Raw genomic sequence first — 17,289 nt, 5'->3', positions numbered from 1 at the left:
GTATCAATAGACTCTGAAATCCATATCAATAGACACTGCTGAAACAGTTGGTGGTGATGGTGCGGAAGATGAAAACATCAATTTACAATATCACGTGGAATATCTACAACCATTAACACCATCCAGTCTGCCACCGGCTGAATTACTGTAGACAGAAGGACGTATCGTAATGTAATTGCGTAATTTATGTCTGAGTGATGGGCTATGCAATGGGACGAGATTAGCTGTATTGAAAATTGGTCGAACAATTCTGACATGTAAAATTTTAACAGGCAACAAGAAAGGTAATGCAGTACATCTTCAGGGGATAACATTATACAACAAAGGAGCTCTTGATATGCCATTCATATTAAACTTAACAGTTTCCTGTTAGAATAGATTTTGCAAGGACAATTAACAAATCACAGGGACAAACATTCGAAAAAGTCATTTTGTTTAACAGAGAAAGAGAAATGAATGAAGTTCAACCACGGGCAGTTATACGTTGCATTGTCACGATGAAAGTCCAAATACAGAATCAAAATTCAATGCGATATTGACAAAAAGTTAATTCCAAAAATGATTTTTACTGAACTTTTACAGTAAAAGTGTAACTTTAAAAAGTATTTGCATGTTAATTTCAAAGCCAAACAGAACAAAATCGTATTATGCAACGAATAGCTCTAATGCAGCGTGAAACATAATTTAGTTTCAAATTATGTTTTACTATTTTTAATATGGTTAATTATTCGCTAAAATGCAAAATAATTAGTTCTATTAGGCATATGTAACAGTTCCCATGAAAATAGCAATCTGTTTAAATTGTACATCCGCATCCCCATAACGCGAGCTGCAGAACCATAAAGAGGCTAGCGCGTAGCATAGACATGGGGGGGTTGGCAAGCGAAACAAGCAGGGGGCAAAGCCCCCTAGTTTTCATCATATAAAAGATAAGTTTTATAAATCAAAATTTCTTGTATAGTGCCGACATGCTGGAGAAGGCAGGGTTCAAAGGGTTAAAGGGTTAATATCATTTAATAACTCTTCCTCTTGCCAGTTCTTTCACTCTGTCTAACAGCCAGAGGTTATAAGGAAATGTAAAAGAGAAGGGGCGAGTAAGTGCTTTACTACAGAACCTGACAGGCTGGAAAATGTATGGCATTTGAGACATTTTGTTAGAGTCCACACTGTAATAAGTATAAAGGGGGCCACCATTATAGTGTCTCATGTTAGTGAGGGCCACCACAAGCAGCAGTGTTGTCACGTACAGTGAAATTCTCACACATCCAACCAATATGCATCGTGTCGCCACAACCTAGTGCTGTGGAAAGTACACCACTTCATTTTATTTAGCAGAGGGTGACCTGGGCACTTCCCCAGGTGAGTATTTTATTATGTTTTCTAACTTTTAGCCACTCTGCCATCTGTCCAGTTTCATAAAGAGGTGCACCAAATTATGGACAATCAGAAGTTGAAGATACGCATTGCCCAGTACCAGAGTGACATTGTGGAGCTGCACGACTTCCTGATGATGCTGGAGAAGCAGCTGTTAGAACAACTTAAGGTGGGCTTAATCAGTCAAGGTATGCTTTGTGGATGTACTGTACAACTAATGTCTAATTTCTAACAACTGGACATTTTTGCTTTTAGCCGATGCTATTAATCCAAAACAGCTTCAGCCAAACACGCACTACACAAATTCTCCTATGATTTTCAGGCATAGTCTTCACTTGCATTACCTAAAGAAAACCACAGAGACTTGTAGACCGTGCATCAGTTGAGTCGTGTGATACTCCCACTGGCTCAGTCATACCTCTTAAAATAAAACATTGTGCGACTCGTTACAACAAGCTCAGACCGGTTTGGTTTTCTCATAGCAAGCAGCTAGTGGACCTGTGTGTCTACAAGTGTTAACTAACTGTCAGCTAGAAGTGCTGCATGCAATGCCCACCATGATGAAAGGGTTTGTGGCCAACAGGCAAACCATCAGTTGCCCACTGCCATCCTGATTCATATAATTTAGCACCCTCAGAGGCGCCAAGATTTGGCAACTAAATTTGACAATGCTCTTCAAATAGAAGTTGTATCGAATACTGTAGTGTGATGGCAGCCTTAAAGATGCTAGTGGGATTCTCATATTCCACTAGCCATGTTAAAGACAGGTAATGGAATAAATTTGAAAACATTTGATGTTTTATATCATTTGTGTACATCAGGGGTTCCCAACCTGGGGTGTAAGATGGCATTTCAGGAGGTGTGACAAAGAGAAAAGTTGCCTTGCGATTGGGCAGAATTTAGTAAGGGGCGCTGTTCGACTTAATCATGGTGCCATCGGTGTCTTGAATTGTGTGCTGTCATTTATTAAATAGTGGTCCCGTTCGTTGATATGAAAAGAATCAAGTATACCATACGCAATTGTCACCTGTGAATGAGCAGCAGAAACGCACCTTCTTACGGGTCCCTAACCTTTTTTATATTTTTTTGAAAAGAATGGAATTTGGACCTGGGGCAGCACGGTGGCGCAGTAGGTAGCGCTGCTGCTTCGCAGTTAGGAGACCCAGGTTCGCTTCCCAGGTCCTCCCTGCATGGAGTTTGCATGTTCTCCCCGTGTCTGCGTGGGTTTCCTCCCACAGTCCAAAAACATGTAGGTTAGGTGCATTGGTGCTTGGTGTATGGGTGTGTGTGTGTGAGCCCTGTGGTGGGCTGGCGCCCTGCCCGGGGTTGGCTCCAGCAGACCCCCGTGACCCTGTAGTTAGGATATAACAGGTTGGATGGAATTTGGACCTTGCAGTAATCTGTAGAGAAGAGTGAGGTCCAGCATTGATTTCTATTGATTATGAAATCTCACTGATTTGGAGGGTTGATTAACATTTTTGCCTTGCTAGGGCATGGGGGACTGAATTGGACGCAACACCTGCTGCTTACACTTAACCCATCTCTCCTGCTGGCAGTCCTGACAGCAGCGCAGCAATCTGAACTGTGCGCCTCATCTGTTTTTGAACCACAGAGCAGGCGTTATTGGGGTACAAAGCTCGTCGACTGTGTTTCATTACTTAGCGACACACCGGCACCCGCTGCTTCATGGGGGTCTCCAGTCCCTCAGCCAGCCCCCTCGATTGTTCATTATGTGTCCCTTGTGGTACTTGATGCTTTGTGGGATACTCCAACCCTCAGATCGTCAATCAAGTGTCTAAGCTTCACAGGGTACACATTTACAAGATTATTAAGATTTATAAAAGTAAATTGCTCAATTTATATCTAAATTTTATGCACTTATTTTTGTAGTTTAGTTTGTTAATCCGCAGTACTGTATGTGGTTCAAAAAAGTGACTTCTTCATCTTCAAATGTGATATTTCTATCATAGGGCGTGTGAACACAAATCAAACATATTTGAGGGGTGCAGAGCATAGAAAAGGTGGGGAACCACCGCCCTGCGTGTGCCCTCAATGTTCCACCTCCGACTTTCCTTGCGATCCTCGTGCGTCTCGACCTCTCTTGCCCGGCGCTCCCTCTCGCAATCTTGTTGCCGTAAAATCAGCCTCGGACACACAAAACGGTTTGGGGCAGCCACTCATATATTATACCTGGCTGCAAAGGTTTAGATTAGCACTGAAGTTCACAGGTTGAGCTCTCAAGTTGAACTGATTTCTTAAGACAAAATGGCGTCTTTATAGACCAGGTCCCGGAGGTGATGTCATCTTGGATGCCAAGACTGGACATGATGTTTCAAGATGGCGCCAGAACCAGAAGCGATGTCTTTCAGGGCACCGATCCCAGAAGTGACATATTTCGAGGTGCCAGAACCAGGAGTGAAGTTTTTTGAGGTGCTAGAACTGGAAGTGACATCGTTGAAGAGAAATCAGGCAGGCTTTCCCCATATATGGTCTGCAGAGAAAACAGGGGAAGGTTTAGTGCACCCCGCCAACCCCTGGCCTGGCGTGGAATTACCTTCTTTCGCTCCACTCAGCTTTCTCCTGTTCCCATCTGTGTGACACCTGCTCCTCAGATTCCGCTTTGAAGATCTTTGCCACTAGAGGGCCACACTGAGCAGACTCCAAGCCTGTGACGTTCACCATTATTGACGATGTGCCATGTTATTTGTCAAAGATACGCAATACAGGGGTGGCACAGTGGTGCAGAAGGTAGCGGTGCTGCCTCGCAGTTAGAAGACCCCCGGGTTCGCTTCCCAGGTCCTCCCTGTGTGGAGTTTGCATGTTCTCCCCGTGCCTGCGTGGGTTTCCTCCCACAGTCCAAAGACATGCAGGTTAGTTGCATTGGCGATCCTAAATTGTCCCTAGTGTGTGCTTGGTGTGTGGGTGTGTGCCCTGCGGTGGGCTGGCGCCCTGCCCAGGGTTTGTTTCCTGCCTTGCACCCTGTGTTGGCTGGTGTTGGCTCCAGCAGACCCCTGTGACACTGTAGTTAGGATATAGCGGGTTGGATAATGGATGGATAGGTAATACAATAAATTAAAAAATACTTGATAATTGATATCTCCTACTCTACATGCACCCTTAGATTTCCTCCTATCCTTATCCTCAGTATCCAGGTGTGTCTGAACCTTTTGTCACTTCGGGGCACTGCCTGCTGTCCGCTTTTTGACTACCACCAATGATAGATGGGACCCCATTGCTGGCCATGAAAACATCATTCCTATTCTTTCAAATATTTCTTTGAAGGCGACTCTCAGCGTTCCTCCTGCAAGTTCCTTAGGTATTCTCGTGTTTCTCAGTCTCTCTTGTACAGCGAGTCGTCTCTCAATCATGTTTCCATACAGACTGCTTCTTCGTCTCTATCATTCTGAGGTGCCTTGCTCACCTCCTGTTCACTTTTTGATTACCACCAATGGAAGACCGGCCCCTGATTACCCACATCATCATTCCTATTCTTTTTATTATTTCCCATCTTTGAAGGCGACTCTCAGCGTCCCTCCCAGACCTTTACTCGGTATCCTCATGTGTCTCAACCTCTCCTGCCCGGCGTTTCTTCTGTTGATCGCATCGCTACATCCAAACTGACCAATTGAACCAACTGGGCTCACGTGCACAGACACTTTTCCCTATCAAGTAAATGAAATTTGTAGATAAGAGAAAACTAAACTGACGGAAAACCTTCTATTTTTAGGACATTAATGAAGAATTTGAAAAGAACATCACAGAGATGACTGCAAGCTTCATTGAATTTGTTCAGGGCATATATCCTTTTATTGAACTCGACAAGAAGTGTTGTACGAGAGGAGTAAGGAATAACCGTCAGGCATAAAATGGGAAGACTACACCTTTCTTATAGTGAATAGAAAATGTATTCACTCTCCTTGGAAGTTTTCACATTTTATTTTTATAGAACACAAATCATAGTGGATTTCATTTGGGTTTTTGATACTGATTAACAGAAAAAGATTCCTTAATGTCATAGTGGAAACAGATCTCTGCAAAGTGTTTAAAATTAGTCAAATAAATAAGATAACGAGTCAAAACATGGAATTGAGTCACCTTCAGCTGCAGCATGAACCGAGTCAAAGACTTCACTGGGTAACACAATAAAATCCGAGAGATTAGACAGCAATACCAGGAGATCAAAATGCAGCAGAGAGGCCTGATAGGATTAGATTACATGGTGTGTAAGACCTCTGACAAGATCGGGTTCCAGGGGCAAAGCCGTAGGACGGTGGAGTCGGATCGTATCAGACTACATACAGTGCTGTGTAAGAAAGAGACAAGGCAATGAGGTCTGACCAAATTAATACCCATGAAAGTGAAGCTGTAGAATGGTGAGGACCCACAAAGAAAAAAGTGAAACGTACTGAGGTATGACAAGAAAAGATTCTCAGATTCTAATGATATAGAAGAGTGAGACAGGCCAGATACAATAAATCCTCGCTATCAGCAGATTCCATTCCTACTGATTTACTTATCTGGTACTAGCTGTGCCCACCCGTCTTCAGAAGGGTCAAAATCTAACTAATTAATGTAGACCTCAGTGTTAATGTTTCTACTAAAATGAATTCTGTAATGCATGTAAGTAACAAAATACATTACATTTGTCATTCTAACATGGTACATGATAAATATTAACTCTCATACCAAATGACATATAACAGAGACATATGCATTGTGATTCCAACAGATGGCGCATCGAAAACGAACTCTTCTTTTACGAATCCAATACCAAATGGTATACAACACAGACATAGGCATTGCATTTGTCATTCCAACAGATGGATCGTCACAAACATTAACGCTGCTTTTATGACTCCAATACCAAATGGCATATAACAGAGACTTAGGCATTGCATTTGTCATTCTAATAAATGGTACATGATAAATATTAACTCTCATACCAAATGACACATAACAGAGACATATGCATTGTGATTCCAACAGATGGCGCATCGAAAACAAACACTGCTTTTATGACTCCAATATCAAATGGCATATAACAGAGACATAGGCATTGCATTTGTTATTCTAACTCATGAGTCATCATTAACACTGCTTTTATGAATCTGATACCTGATGGCACATAACAGAGACATATGCATTGTGGTTCCAACAGATGGCGCATCGAAAACAAACGCTGCTTTTATGACTCCAATACCAAATGGAATATAACAGAGACTTAGGCATTGCATTTGTTATTCTAACTCATGGGTCATCATTAACACTGCTTTTATGAATCTGATACCTGATGGCGTTTAACTGAGACATATACATTGCATTTGTCATTGCAACAGATGGCACATCATCAGCACCACTGCTTTAACAAATCTCATACCAAATAACATAACAGAGATGTATGCATTGCATTTGTCATTCCAACAGATGGCACATCACAAACATTAACACGGTCCACTGGGACCCCCAGGGTTAAAATTTTGGGTTCCAAAGTATTCTGTTTAGTACGTTGTTTAGTTCAAGAGAGCAGCTATGCAAAATTTGGTCCAGATCGTCATAGGGCAGAGGATTGTGCAGGGAATACACAGACAGACAGACATTCAATTTTACACATACACTGAAGATAACTCTCATTCCTAATGACCCTTAACTGACCTGCACAACTGCTCAGCTGCGAGACCTGGAAAATTTCCACCATGAAAAAGTATTGGAGAGTGCCACCAACACCCTGGAAAGGGCCAAAAGGAATGAATTTGATGAGGATCTTCCCAAAGAAGTCAGAATGGTGAGTCAGATTTGTTTTACGTTAAACTGTGCAGTGTGTGTGTGTTTGTGAGTTTCCGAGTTTAAGTGGGATTCAGAATGTATCATTGTGACTTGGTGTATTGTGTGCAGTTCTGTGGCCTCATGTATAACGCCGTGTGTAGAACTCACACTGTAACATGGCGTAAGCACAAAAGCGGGAATGTATGTAAGCACCGAAAAATCCAGATGCAGGAATCTGTGTGTATGCAAACTTCCACATTCTTCCGCTACATAATTCCCGGTCAGCGTGAAAAGTAACGCACGTGCACGCGCCTGCTGTCCCGCCCCAACTCCTCCCAGAATTACACCTCTTTGAATATGCAAATCAATATAAATAGCCCTTAAGCGCAGCCTTCTGTGAAAAGACAATGGGAAAAGCAAGAGGGAAAATATAAGAATTTCAGCGAATATAAAGTGGAGGCAAAGAAAACTTACTATTTTGTTGGTTTAAACAGTGGGATAAACAAGAAAAGGAAGTTGATTGAGTGGCATAGTGTGTCGGAGAAACTCGAACGCTCAAGTTCACAGAGTCGCACAGTGCCCGAAATAAAAAAAGAAGCTGTCAGATATCAAAGTCACCATGAAAAGGCGAGTCGTAGCTCACCGTCTGATTGTCACATGAAAGCTTATTAGGGTACCGAGAAAAAAAAAAATAGGCACACAGTGGGGAAAAAGCACGAAATGTCAACTTTAATCTCGAAATTTTCACTTTAATCACGTAGTTTTTTTTGTCATTAAAGTAGAACATCATAAACTTCACCTTAAAATTGTTTAATTTACCAATTTCTCAAATCCCATCGTAACTAAAGTAGCACGTTAAATGCTTTGTTTTGTATTTGATCTTCTAAGTGCTCTAATCACTACGTGCTTCCGGGTTTTCTCTTCCTCCGACAGGACACAGAAACCATTACATTCATGATATTACAGCTCTCTGAATAATTCAAATACTGAGATGTGTACGTGATATCATTTTCATGATGATAGGAGTTAAAGCATGTTATTAAACAGGGGAACACGGTGGCGCAGTGATTGTGTGCGACCTTCGATAAAATAATTTATTGCAGCAGTACTGTCTCTTTCATACGTACTAACCTCCAATTCCTGTCCTTCCTTTTTTTTCTCCAAATACCCAATCGCCACACAATCAGCTCTGTAATAGACGTTAAGCCATCTGTAAGCTTATATCGCCGATTCTTCAAAACTTTTTAGGAACATTGAAATATCTTCATAGTACGTGTTTAATTATTCTATCCTTCACGCCAGTCCCAGTGAAGCATACAGTGCGAGGCAGGAACAATCCGTGAACGGAGTGCCAGATCCTTGCTAGCGTAGCGACACTGTGTCCTTTAATTAGTCATAATATTGATTACTTAAATTAAGTTAGTTATATCTGTATTATATAATAAACGTATTTTTTTAGCATTTCATCTTAAAAATGACATCATCATCATATGTAAATACGCATTTTATAAAGTGGCTCAGGTTGTGCGATATTATAACCGTAGTGCAAGTTTACAGTGAGGTGATTGTACTTTGTGGACTATGCCCGGCCAATACCCCCAGGCCGCCAGGTAGAGCCCTCCCTGCAGCATGGAGGTGCCCCGAATACCAGCAGGGAATTATGGACATTGGAGTTTTTCATCCACAGCCCTGCTGGATACCACAGGGGCCACTAGAAGGCGCTGCAGGGAGCAGCAGCGAGAGTTTTGTCTACAACCCGGAAGTGCGTCTCAGTCACATGGACAGAGGAAATGACGTGCTTCCGGGTTGAAGAAAAGGAGTTTTGATCTGACCTGGAAGTGCTAGGAAGTCACGTGGACTGAGGGATCGGAAGCACTTCCGGGTCATGGACTATATAAAGGACTGTGGGAGATCCCAGACGTGGAGCTGAGCTGGGTGGCAATGCATCTGGGAGTGGAGGATTGTGATTGTTTATTAGTATCTATCTATCTATCTATCTATCTATCTATCTATCTATGTATCTATCTATCTATCTATCTATCTATTGTATTTGTTAATGAGTATTGTGAAGAGGAGGGTGCTTTGTGCACTATATATTAATAAAAAGCCAAATTATTGGACTTTTACTTGGTGTCTGGTGTCTGATCTGAGGGTTCAAGGGGATGACAGCGCCCCCTATCTGTCACAACTTCTAAGTACCAACAGTTCTACAAGGAGCAGTTGATGGACTGATTGAGTGCGTTTAGAGCTCTTGGGATGAAACTCTTTCTGAACCGCGAAGTCCGTACAGTAAAGGTTTTGAAGCATTAGCCGTGTGAGAAGCAGTTCAATAGACAGCATGGCTGAGGCAGCGTGTGCTTGATGCTGTATCCCGATAATTCTCTTTCCAATCAGCTGCTCCGAGTGGTGCAGTGAGAGTAATATGGAAAACGATGATACGATGTGGCAACTCCTAACGGGAGCAGCTGGAAGAAGAAGAAGAAGGTGCAGTGAGAGTAATGACGCTAAAGCAGTTATGGTATTTAGAATAGTTTGGTCATTCCGCGGACCATTATATTGTTACTGGTTAATTACAATCAGATGCATTAAACCAGTAAACAATATGCGGTTAATTTCAGTGCATTTATAAAGCCGTGTCAAGAATGTGGATCTGAAAAAGAAAGATAAACCACACAGGAACAGTAGCACTGCTTTGACGCCGGGTGCTGCCAGTCTGCAAAAGCGAGTGGAGAACTTGCGTACGACAGGGTATGAGGTACCGCGGAAATAAATGTGCGTAGCTTTACGCCAAGTTTAGGTTTTATACATCGCGATTTGAACGTGGAAACGTTCGTATGCAACATTTCTGTGCGTACGCACCGTTCATACATGAGATGCCCCTGGTCCCCAAAATACAAGAAAGACATAGCAGCACATTAGAGTAACAAAGTGCACCCCAGGACATGTCCTACTCTGACCGACTCCGAGAAATAAACCCGTTTAGTCTCAGTCAGAGGAAACCGCACGGGGACCTGATCCAGGTCTTCAAAATCCTCAAAAAGAACTGATAAATCTTAATGGTGAATCACATTCTTGAGGACATCAGTGGAAATTTAACTGGAAGTGCCTTTAAGATTAAAGCCAGAAAGAACTTCTTTGCTCAAAGAGTTGTGGGGCATCTGAAGCAAACTACTGAGACTTGAGCATTGAAGCAGAAACCTCGAGAACCTTTAAGAAGGATCAGGATGGGACTGTGACGGATGCGGGTTCTGCTCCATGCTCCCATCTGGCTTCTGGGGAGCTCTCGAACCCGACACCTTCGGTAATGTCACCAGATGAGCTAGACAGTGAAGACATCAACAACGAAGCAAGGGGATGGTGCAAAAAGTGCAGAGTGCTGTCATTTAAAAACAAAACCAAAATCAGTGTCCAAATAAATAAGTGCAGTTCTCAGATAGTTCTTAAAAACACATGAACTGTGGAGGTTAAACCCCAATAAATAAATCCTTTTTAAAACGGCAATGGCTGGCAGCAGTCTTGTCTTTAAACTATGGTACTTTCTTCTTTCCATCTCCCATATGGGTCCTACCAGCAAATGCAGCTCCCTCCTATTCTGGTCCGGTAGCCTTCTGATCCCCGGCTACGTTAGGCTCCAGCCGGACCGAGACTTGGGTTCCCTCCTCAATGGCCAGGGCGCACACACTGGGGCTCAACATGTGCACAAGGCACCCAACACTCCATAATATTCATAAACACTAATAAATCAATAATCAATACACAGTCCTCCCTCCCAGCTCAGCTCCACCCTGGGATTTCCCATAGTCCTTTTTAAAGTCTTTGACCCAGAAGTGTTTTCTCTCTCTGTCCATGTGACTGGTAACACTTCCGGCTCAGATAAAAACTCCTCTTCTTCAACCCCTGTGGTATCCAGCAGGGCTGTGGATAAAAACTCCATTGTCCATAATTCCTTGCTGGCATTCGGGGCACCTCCATGCTGCAGGGAGGGCACCATCTGGCGGCCTGGGGGTATTTGCCGGGATGAACAACCTTCAACGAGCCTTCTCTCTCTCTCTCTCTCTCGCACGTACGCACGTATCGTCCTCTCCTTCCTGCCGCCTTCTTCTCCTTTAACCTCCATTACCGTTCTTTCCTTTTTTTTCTCACCCCCATCTGCCTCGCACTTCCGCTATATATTACGGGGACGTGGGTCAGATGTGGCGATTAGCAGATCCCGGCTTCAATCACGGATCACACTACCATAACCTCCTCTTTAAGGCACGAAGTGTGGAGATTATCTCTTTAAAACTGGCCTTTTGAATTTGAGCTGTGGACCCACTATACCACAGGGACATTTGGACAGCTTAGCTATTAGCTAAACAAACGAGCGGCAAACGCGGACAGAATGGTCTCCTCTTGTTTGTTAGATTTCTTATGTTCCTTTCAGTCTCCATGTGCAAAAGCATTGCGGAAACTGATTCTGTTGTAGTGAATAGAAAGGGGCCACAGATAGAGAGCACATACCTAGCCAGCATTTTCAGGGGAGACATTTACATGCAGGTTAGGTGCATTGGCGATCCTAAATTATCCCTAGTGTGTGCTTGGTGTGTGTGTGTGTGCCCTGTGGTGGGCTGGCACCCTGCCCGGGGTTTGTTCCTGTCTTGCGCCCTGTGTTGGGTGGGATCGGCTCCAGCAGACCCCCGTGACCCTGTGTTGGGTGGGATAACGACTGACCGACTGACTGACATTTGGCATTGATGTGACATTTGTAAGTCTTCCACGGTTTCCCTTCTGAACAATTTGGTCCAAAATCTGCATGCCGTGAAAGCCCCTATACCAGGAGGTGGTTGGACCCCTTCGCTTCATGCAGGGCTCAGCATTCTGACTGCTACAATCATGACAATCATTTTTAAAAAATCACATGACATAATTTGCACCTCCCTGTCCCTACTCCCCACCTATGATTACAGCTGCCCCGTCTCTTGTACGGTAGTCATGATTGTTCGTGTTGCCTTTTGTCTTTTGCAGCTGTTCGTCGATAAAGACACCATCATGAATGCGGTCAGCAGCTCTCACGACCTTCACCTTCTGAAGATTGACAACAGAGAGGATTCTCTCGTCACGAGGGCCAACAAGTGGTGCGCAGGTCTCATCACACAGGTAAGCAGCCGGCTGGAAGGCCAATGTGTATCTGGGATGCTTTGAGGGTCTTTGGCAATAAAAAAACCTCCTTGCGTTTCTCTTCAGAATGGTTGGGATTGTTTAGAATTCAAAGTTCAACCAGGGAAACGTGTCATCTGTGCAAGGAGAGGCTCTGAACTGTCGCTTTACCTAAACTGTAATTCAAAGCAGGGGTCTTGTTCAAAAAGCGGACACCAAAAGCCCCTTCTACAAACCCTGAACTTAAGGTTCGTGGGGGTAAGGCCAGGTACACCAGGGTCCCTAATCTTAAAATTTAGATTAGGTGCCTAATTTTAAAATAGTGTAAGGGTGCCTGATCTTTAAAGTTGAACCCTGGTGTATACTGATGGCATTCACTTTTTGAACAAGACCCCAAAGCAGAAATCTGCACCCATTAAAAAGTGAAGGCTGATTGGCTACACTGTATCTCCTCCTCCACTGGTGAGAACGTTGACGTTGTGTTCAAATACACCCTGTGCTACTACGATACTCAAAAACGTTTTAATTAAAAAGAGTATTGTGTTAGGTTTGTTGTTATTTTAAAAAGCAATCGAACTACGCAACATGTGCTACTTTTAATACTTTATCCCCAGCACTGCTCACAAGATTGTGCTGCTGAGCTTCGCACTGTACGTTCAGCTCTTCAACAGAAATGTGGCAAATTATGAAATATTGAGACACAGGAGAAGGAATAATGCAATCACCTGAGCATTTGAGGAAATTTATCTTTGTGGATGCTGTTACATGTGCAAAAATAAGCAGGTGAACGAAGGGCAACGGACACACGCAGACTACTAAATCCTTATCTGTGTGTTGATAGATAGATAGATAGATAGATAGATAGATAGATAGATAGATAGATAGATAGATAGATAGATAGATAGATAGATAGATATGAAAGGCACTATATAGATAGATAGATAGATAGATAGATAGATAGATAGATAGATAGATAGATAGATAGATGTGAAAGGCACTATATAATAGATAGATAGATAGATAGATATGATATGAAAGGATAGATAGATAGATAGATAGATAGATAGATGTGAAAGATAGATATAGATAGATAGATAGATAGATAGATAGATAGATAGATAGATAGATAGATAGATAGATAGATAGATAGATAGATAGATAGATAGATAAAGGCACTAGATAGATAGATAGATAGATAGATAGATAGATAGATATAGATAGATAGATAGATAGATAGATAGATAGATAGGATAGATAGATAGATAGATAGATAGATAGATAGATAGATAGATAGATAGATAGATAGTTAAAGGCACTATTTAACTGATAGATAGATAGATGTGAAAGGCACTATATAACAGATAGATAGATAGATAGATAGATAGATAGATAGATAGATAGATAGATAGATAGATAGATAGATATTGTATAATGTTAACGTTTACCCCCCCGGGTGGAATTGAAGAGTCGCATAGTGTGGGGTCTCCTCAGTCTGTCAGTGCAGCAGGACGGTGACACCAGTCTGTCGCTGAAGCTGCTCCTCTGTCTGGAGATGATCCTGTTCAGTGGATGCAGTGGATTCTCCATGATTGACAGGAGTCTGCTCAGCGCCCGTCGCTCTGCCACAGATGTCAAACTGTCCAGCTCCGTGTGTACAATAGAGCCTGCCTTCCTCACCAGTTTGTCCAGGCGTGAGGCGTCCTTCTTCTTTATTCTGCCTCCCCAGCACACCACTGCATATAAGAGGGTACTCACCACAACCGTCAGATAGAACATCTGCAGCATCTTATTGCAGATGTTGAAAGACGCCAGCCGCCTGAGAAGCACAATGACGCAAGAACATCGTGAGGCGTTCATGTTGATGTCAATGGAAAAAAGTATCCGAGCCAAACTTGACACTAAATGTATTGATGATGTGGCTGCTAAAAGCAGCAAACTGCGCAAGCTACTAGCCTACTAAGGTACTGGCACTTGGACATGACATTGACATTCGACACGCACACTAATAACATGTAAGCCGTGTTACTCAATTTTTATTTTTCAATGAATTTTATTTCTAAGCATGTCGTCAAATTTTAAGTTGTGTCTAAACAACAGTGTACAGATTTAAGTTTAGATAGAGTTCATATCATAGGCTCATAGCAAGTAGCGAGCTGCATACTCTTCACAGATTTTAAGAAAATTACATTGAACTAGCCATGTGCGCCCAACTACTTTGCGCGTGTTAAAGTTGCCTGTGAAGGGCTCCCTGTTTAAACGCGGCTGCCAGTCATGAACTAGGCCCTTCGTCGCACAGCATTATAATTTTTTATAATGGAAACAAAATTACAAAAGAACACCCTTGGACATTGATTCGACAGGAACGGCCTACTCGGAATAGTAATTATGTGGTGGTGTAGGAGCATTTGTGCTATCTGTTCACAATCCTTTTTGTTTTCACGACGCTATTGTTTCCTCTCACGGTGTCTTCTCAACCTTTTTCCAATCTCGCAGGTTGCTTTGTGGCAATCCAAAGAGTAAGACAATATACACGGAGCAATGGTTATAAAAGGAGGACACATAGGTATCCAGGCTCTTTAAAGCATAAATAAGGATCACTTCACTGACATGTGAGCAAGCCACGGTACAACTGTGAGACGCGCAGCACTCACCGGCTACAACGTAACAATAATAATTTCCGGAACGTGCTGTTACGTTGTCGTTCATTTTACCCACTGTCTTTCTTTCATTCATATGTTACGTAGGCACGTACCTTTTATCTTCGGCAATCTCATTCTCTAACCAGGCCTCAGGAGCTAACCAGCATAACACTGTCCACCACCCCTTTCGTTATTCTGGTACATTGTTGACATCCGTGAGTAACAACAACGTACTAAACTGGAAGGTGGTCTACGCATGCGTGGAATTCGCGGACAAACAAAGATCAAGATCTAAATGAAGATCTCTTTAGTTAATTTAAAGCACAACAATTTGTTTAGTTTGAATGTCTGTGTTTCGAGGTGTGACTGGCGTACTACAGTCTTCAGTAGTATAAGCCTGGAGGAGATTCTTAATGCAATGCCTATGTTTTAGCTGTCTCTCTGCTGCCATCTAGTGCTTCTTCTTCTAATTCATTCGCGGACAAACAAAGATCAAGATCCAAATGAAGATTATATATAGAGTGTGAACGATAGGGGGCGCTCTCGCTCCCTTGAACCCCTGTCCACGACTCCAGACACCAGGTAAAAGTCCTCAAGTTGACTTTATTTTGTCGCCACAGTGCACAAAGCACACTCTCCACCACAATACTCATATAAATCACCAATACAATCAATAAACACAATCCTCCAGCTCCCAGACGCGTTGCCCCCCTTCCACCCAGCTCAGCTCTTTGTCTGGGAGTTCCTATAGTCCTTTTATACCTCCTGACCCAGAAGTGTTTCTGCCCAATAGTCCACAAGTCCTTTTTCCTTCCGGGTCAGGGTAAATAGTCCCTTTCTTCAACCCGGAAGTCCGTCGCTCTTCCTGTGACGAACCTCGGTCCTCCCTGCAGCTCCCTCCTGTGGCCCCCACGGCATCCAGCAGGGCTTTGCATAAAAACTCCATTGTCCATGATGCCCTTCTGGTCTTCTGGGGACCTCCATGCTGCAAGGAGGGCTCCACCTGGCGGCTTGGGGGTATTGGCCGGGATAAATGGCCGGCCATCCTTCACAAGAGATAATGGGCCGGGTGGGTTGACCTCGTCACCTCACTCGTTGAAGGATGCCGGGCCGGTTTTGAGACCCAATCCACTCCTCCTCTCAGTGTGCCTCCTATGCCTTTACTCCCCCCTTGTGTGTCTCAAACAGTCTTGTCCAGCACTTCCTGTGTTGATCGCATCACTAAAGCCAAACTGACCAATCAGACCAAAGCCAAGCTGACCAATCAAATTGCTCAGAGGGACCAGACACACACACACACACAGTAATATTTTATCGTCCAGTAGATGATATGTTATGTCAGCGTACTGACGAAGGAGAAAAACATCCAGACAGAAAAGGATCAAAAGCAGGAGTTCAACAATAGGTGAGTCAAAGCCAAAACGAGAGACAAAATATATAAGAAAAAATATGGTGAGCAAAAGTCAAACCTAAGGGAATACTTAATCAAAACAAGACCATAGCAAGTGTTTGGAAAAATAGGTTTGTTATCCTGTAGCTTGGCTTAGGAAGAAGCCCTTCAAACTGTTGTGTCCCAAGAATGTTGACAACTGACCTAATGATGAGAGATCCCAAAATGGCAACAATCATGAAAAAACAAAATGGCGGTTGAACCACATCATAATAGTAAAAAAAAAAAAACTTAAAACAAATGAGAAAATCACATCAGAATTGTAATCTGTAACCCCGAAATCTGCACAATGAGTGTCAGATCGATGAATTTTAGTCCTGGAAAAAATAAGAATAGAAGTCAATTTATAACAGTGTCTCATTCATGGGTGTCACAGGCCAGACTGATTATCACAGGGTACCACTGTGATTCAAACAACAACTTCTGTCTTTTGATTTCTCTACAGGTGCACCGAGAGGAAAAGTCTCGCAATCGCAACCGTGTGTCGGAGATTCACCAGTACGTTCAACATCTAAGGGCAGCGGCAATAAAAAGGATAATGCTCGAGGAGTGACACCTGCAGGGCTGCCCTCTTGGGGGTCTTTACCTGTCAGGAAGAGGCTCTACCTGTCATGTGGAGATTGCGTCTGACTTTTGGAAGTGCTTCTCAGATGCAATATTTTTGGATAAGAACTGTCCTCAGGCGAAGCTCGTAAAGGAGCCCACCTGTCCCAGCCATTGGAGTTGGAGTCAGGAGTGAAAGAGGATAAAACTCACCTGGAGAGGAATGGAGGAGAACAAGAAAACAAAGAAGAAGAAAAAGAATTTCATTGTGTTGTACGTAGCAGTGTGTTGTGCTATGTGGAGGCGACTGAAGAAAATAAAAGAGCCTTTTGAACCTGGACCTTGTGTTTGAGTACCTGTGTGGCCTCTGTTAGGAGTGTGGAA

General features: G+C 43.0%; 1 protein-coding gene across 1 annotated transcript in view; it reads left to right on the top strand.

Moving 5' to 3' along the window:
- The window catches only part of LOC120543356 (dynein regulatory complex subunit 3-like), a 52,400-nt gene extending 35,485 nt beyond the window's left edge, over nt 1-16,915 (top strand). The window contains exons 9-13 of the mRNA XM_039776391.1: nt 1,412-1,543; nt 5,102-5,172; nt 7,033-7,156; nt 12,142-12,273; nt 16,808-16,915. Coding sequence (XP_039632325.1) covers nt 1,412-1,543; nt 5,102-5,172; nt 7,033-7,156; nt 12,142-12,273; nt 16,808-16,915 — 567 coding nt within the window. The remainder of the gene's footprint in view (nt 1-1,411; nt 1,544-5,101; nt 5,173-7,032; nt 7,157-12,141; nt 12,274-16,807) is intronic.
- The last annotated feature ends 374 nt before the right edge of the window (nt 16,916-17,289 follow it).

This window comes from Polypterus senegalus, chromosome 13 (genome assembly GCF_016835505.1).
Source record: "Polypterus senegalus isolate Bchr_013 chromosome 13, ASM1683550v1, whole genome shotgun sequence".
Classification (NCBI taxonomy): Eukaryota; Metazoa; Chordata; class Cladistia; order Polypteriformes; family Polypteridae; genus Polypterus; species Polypterus senegalus.
The sequence above is the reverse complement of the archived record's forward strand: the minus strand, read 5'-3'. Positions and strand labels throughout refer to the sequence as shown.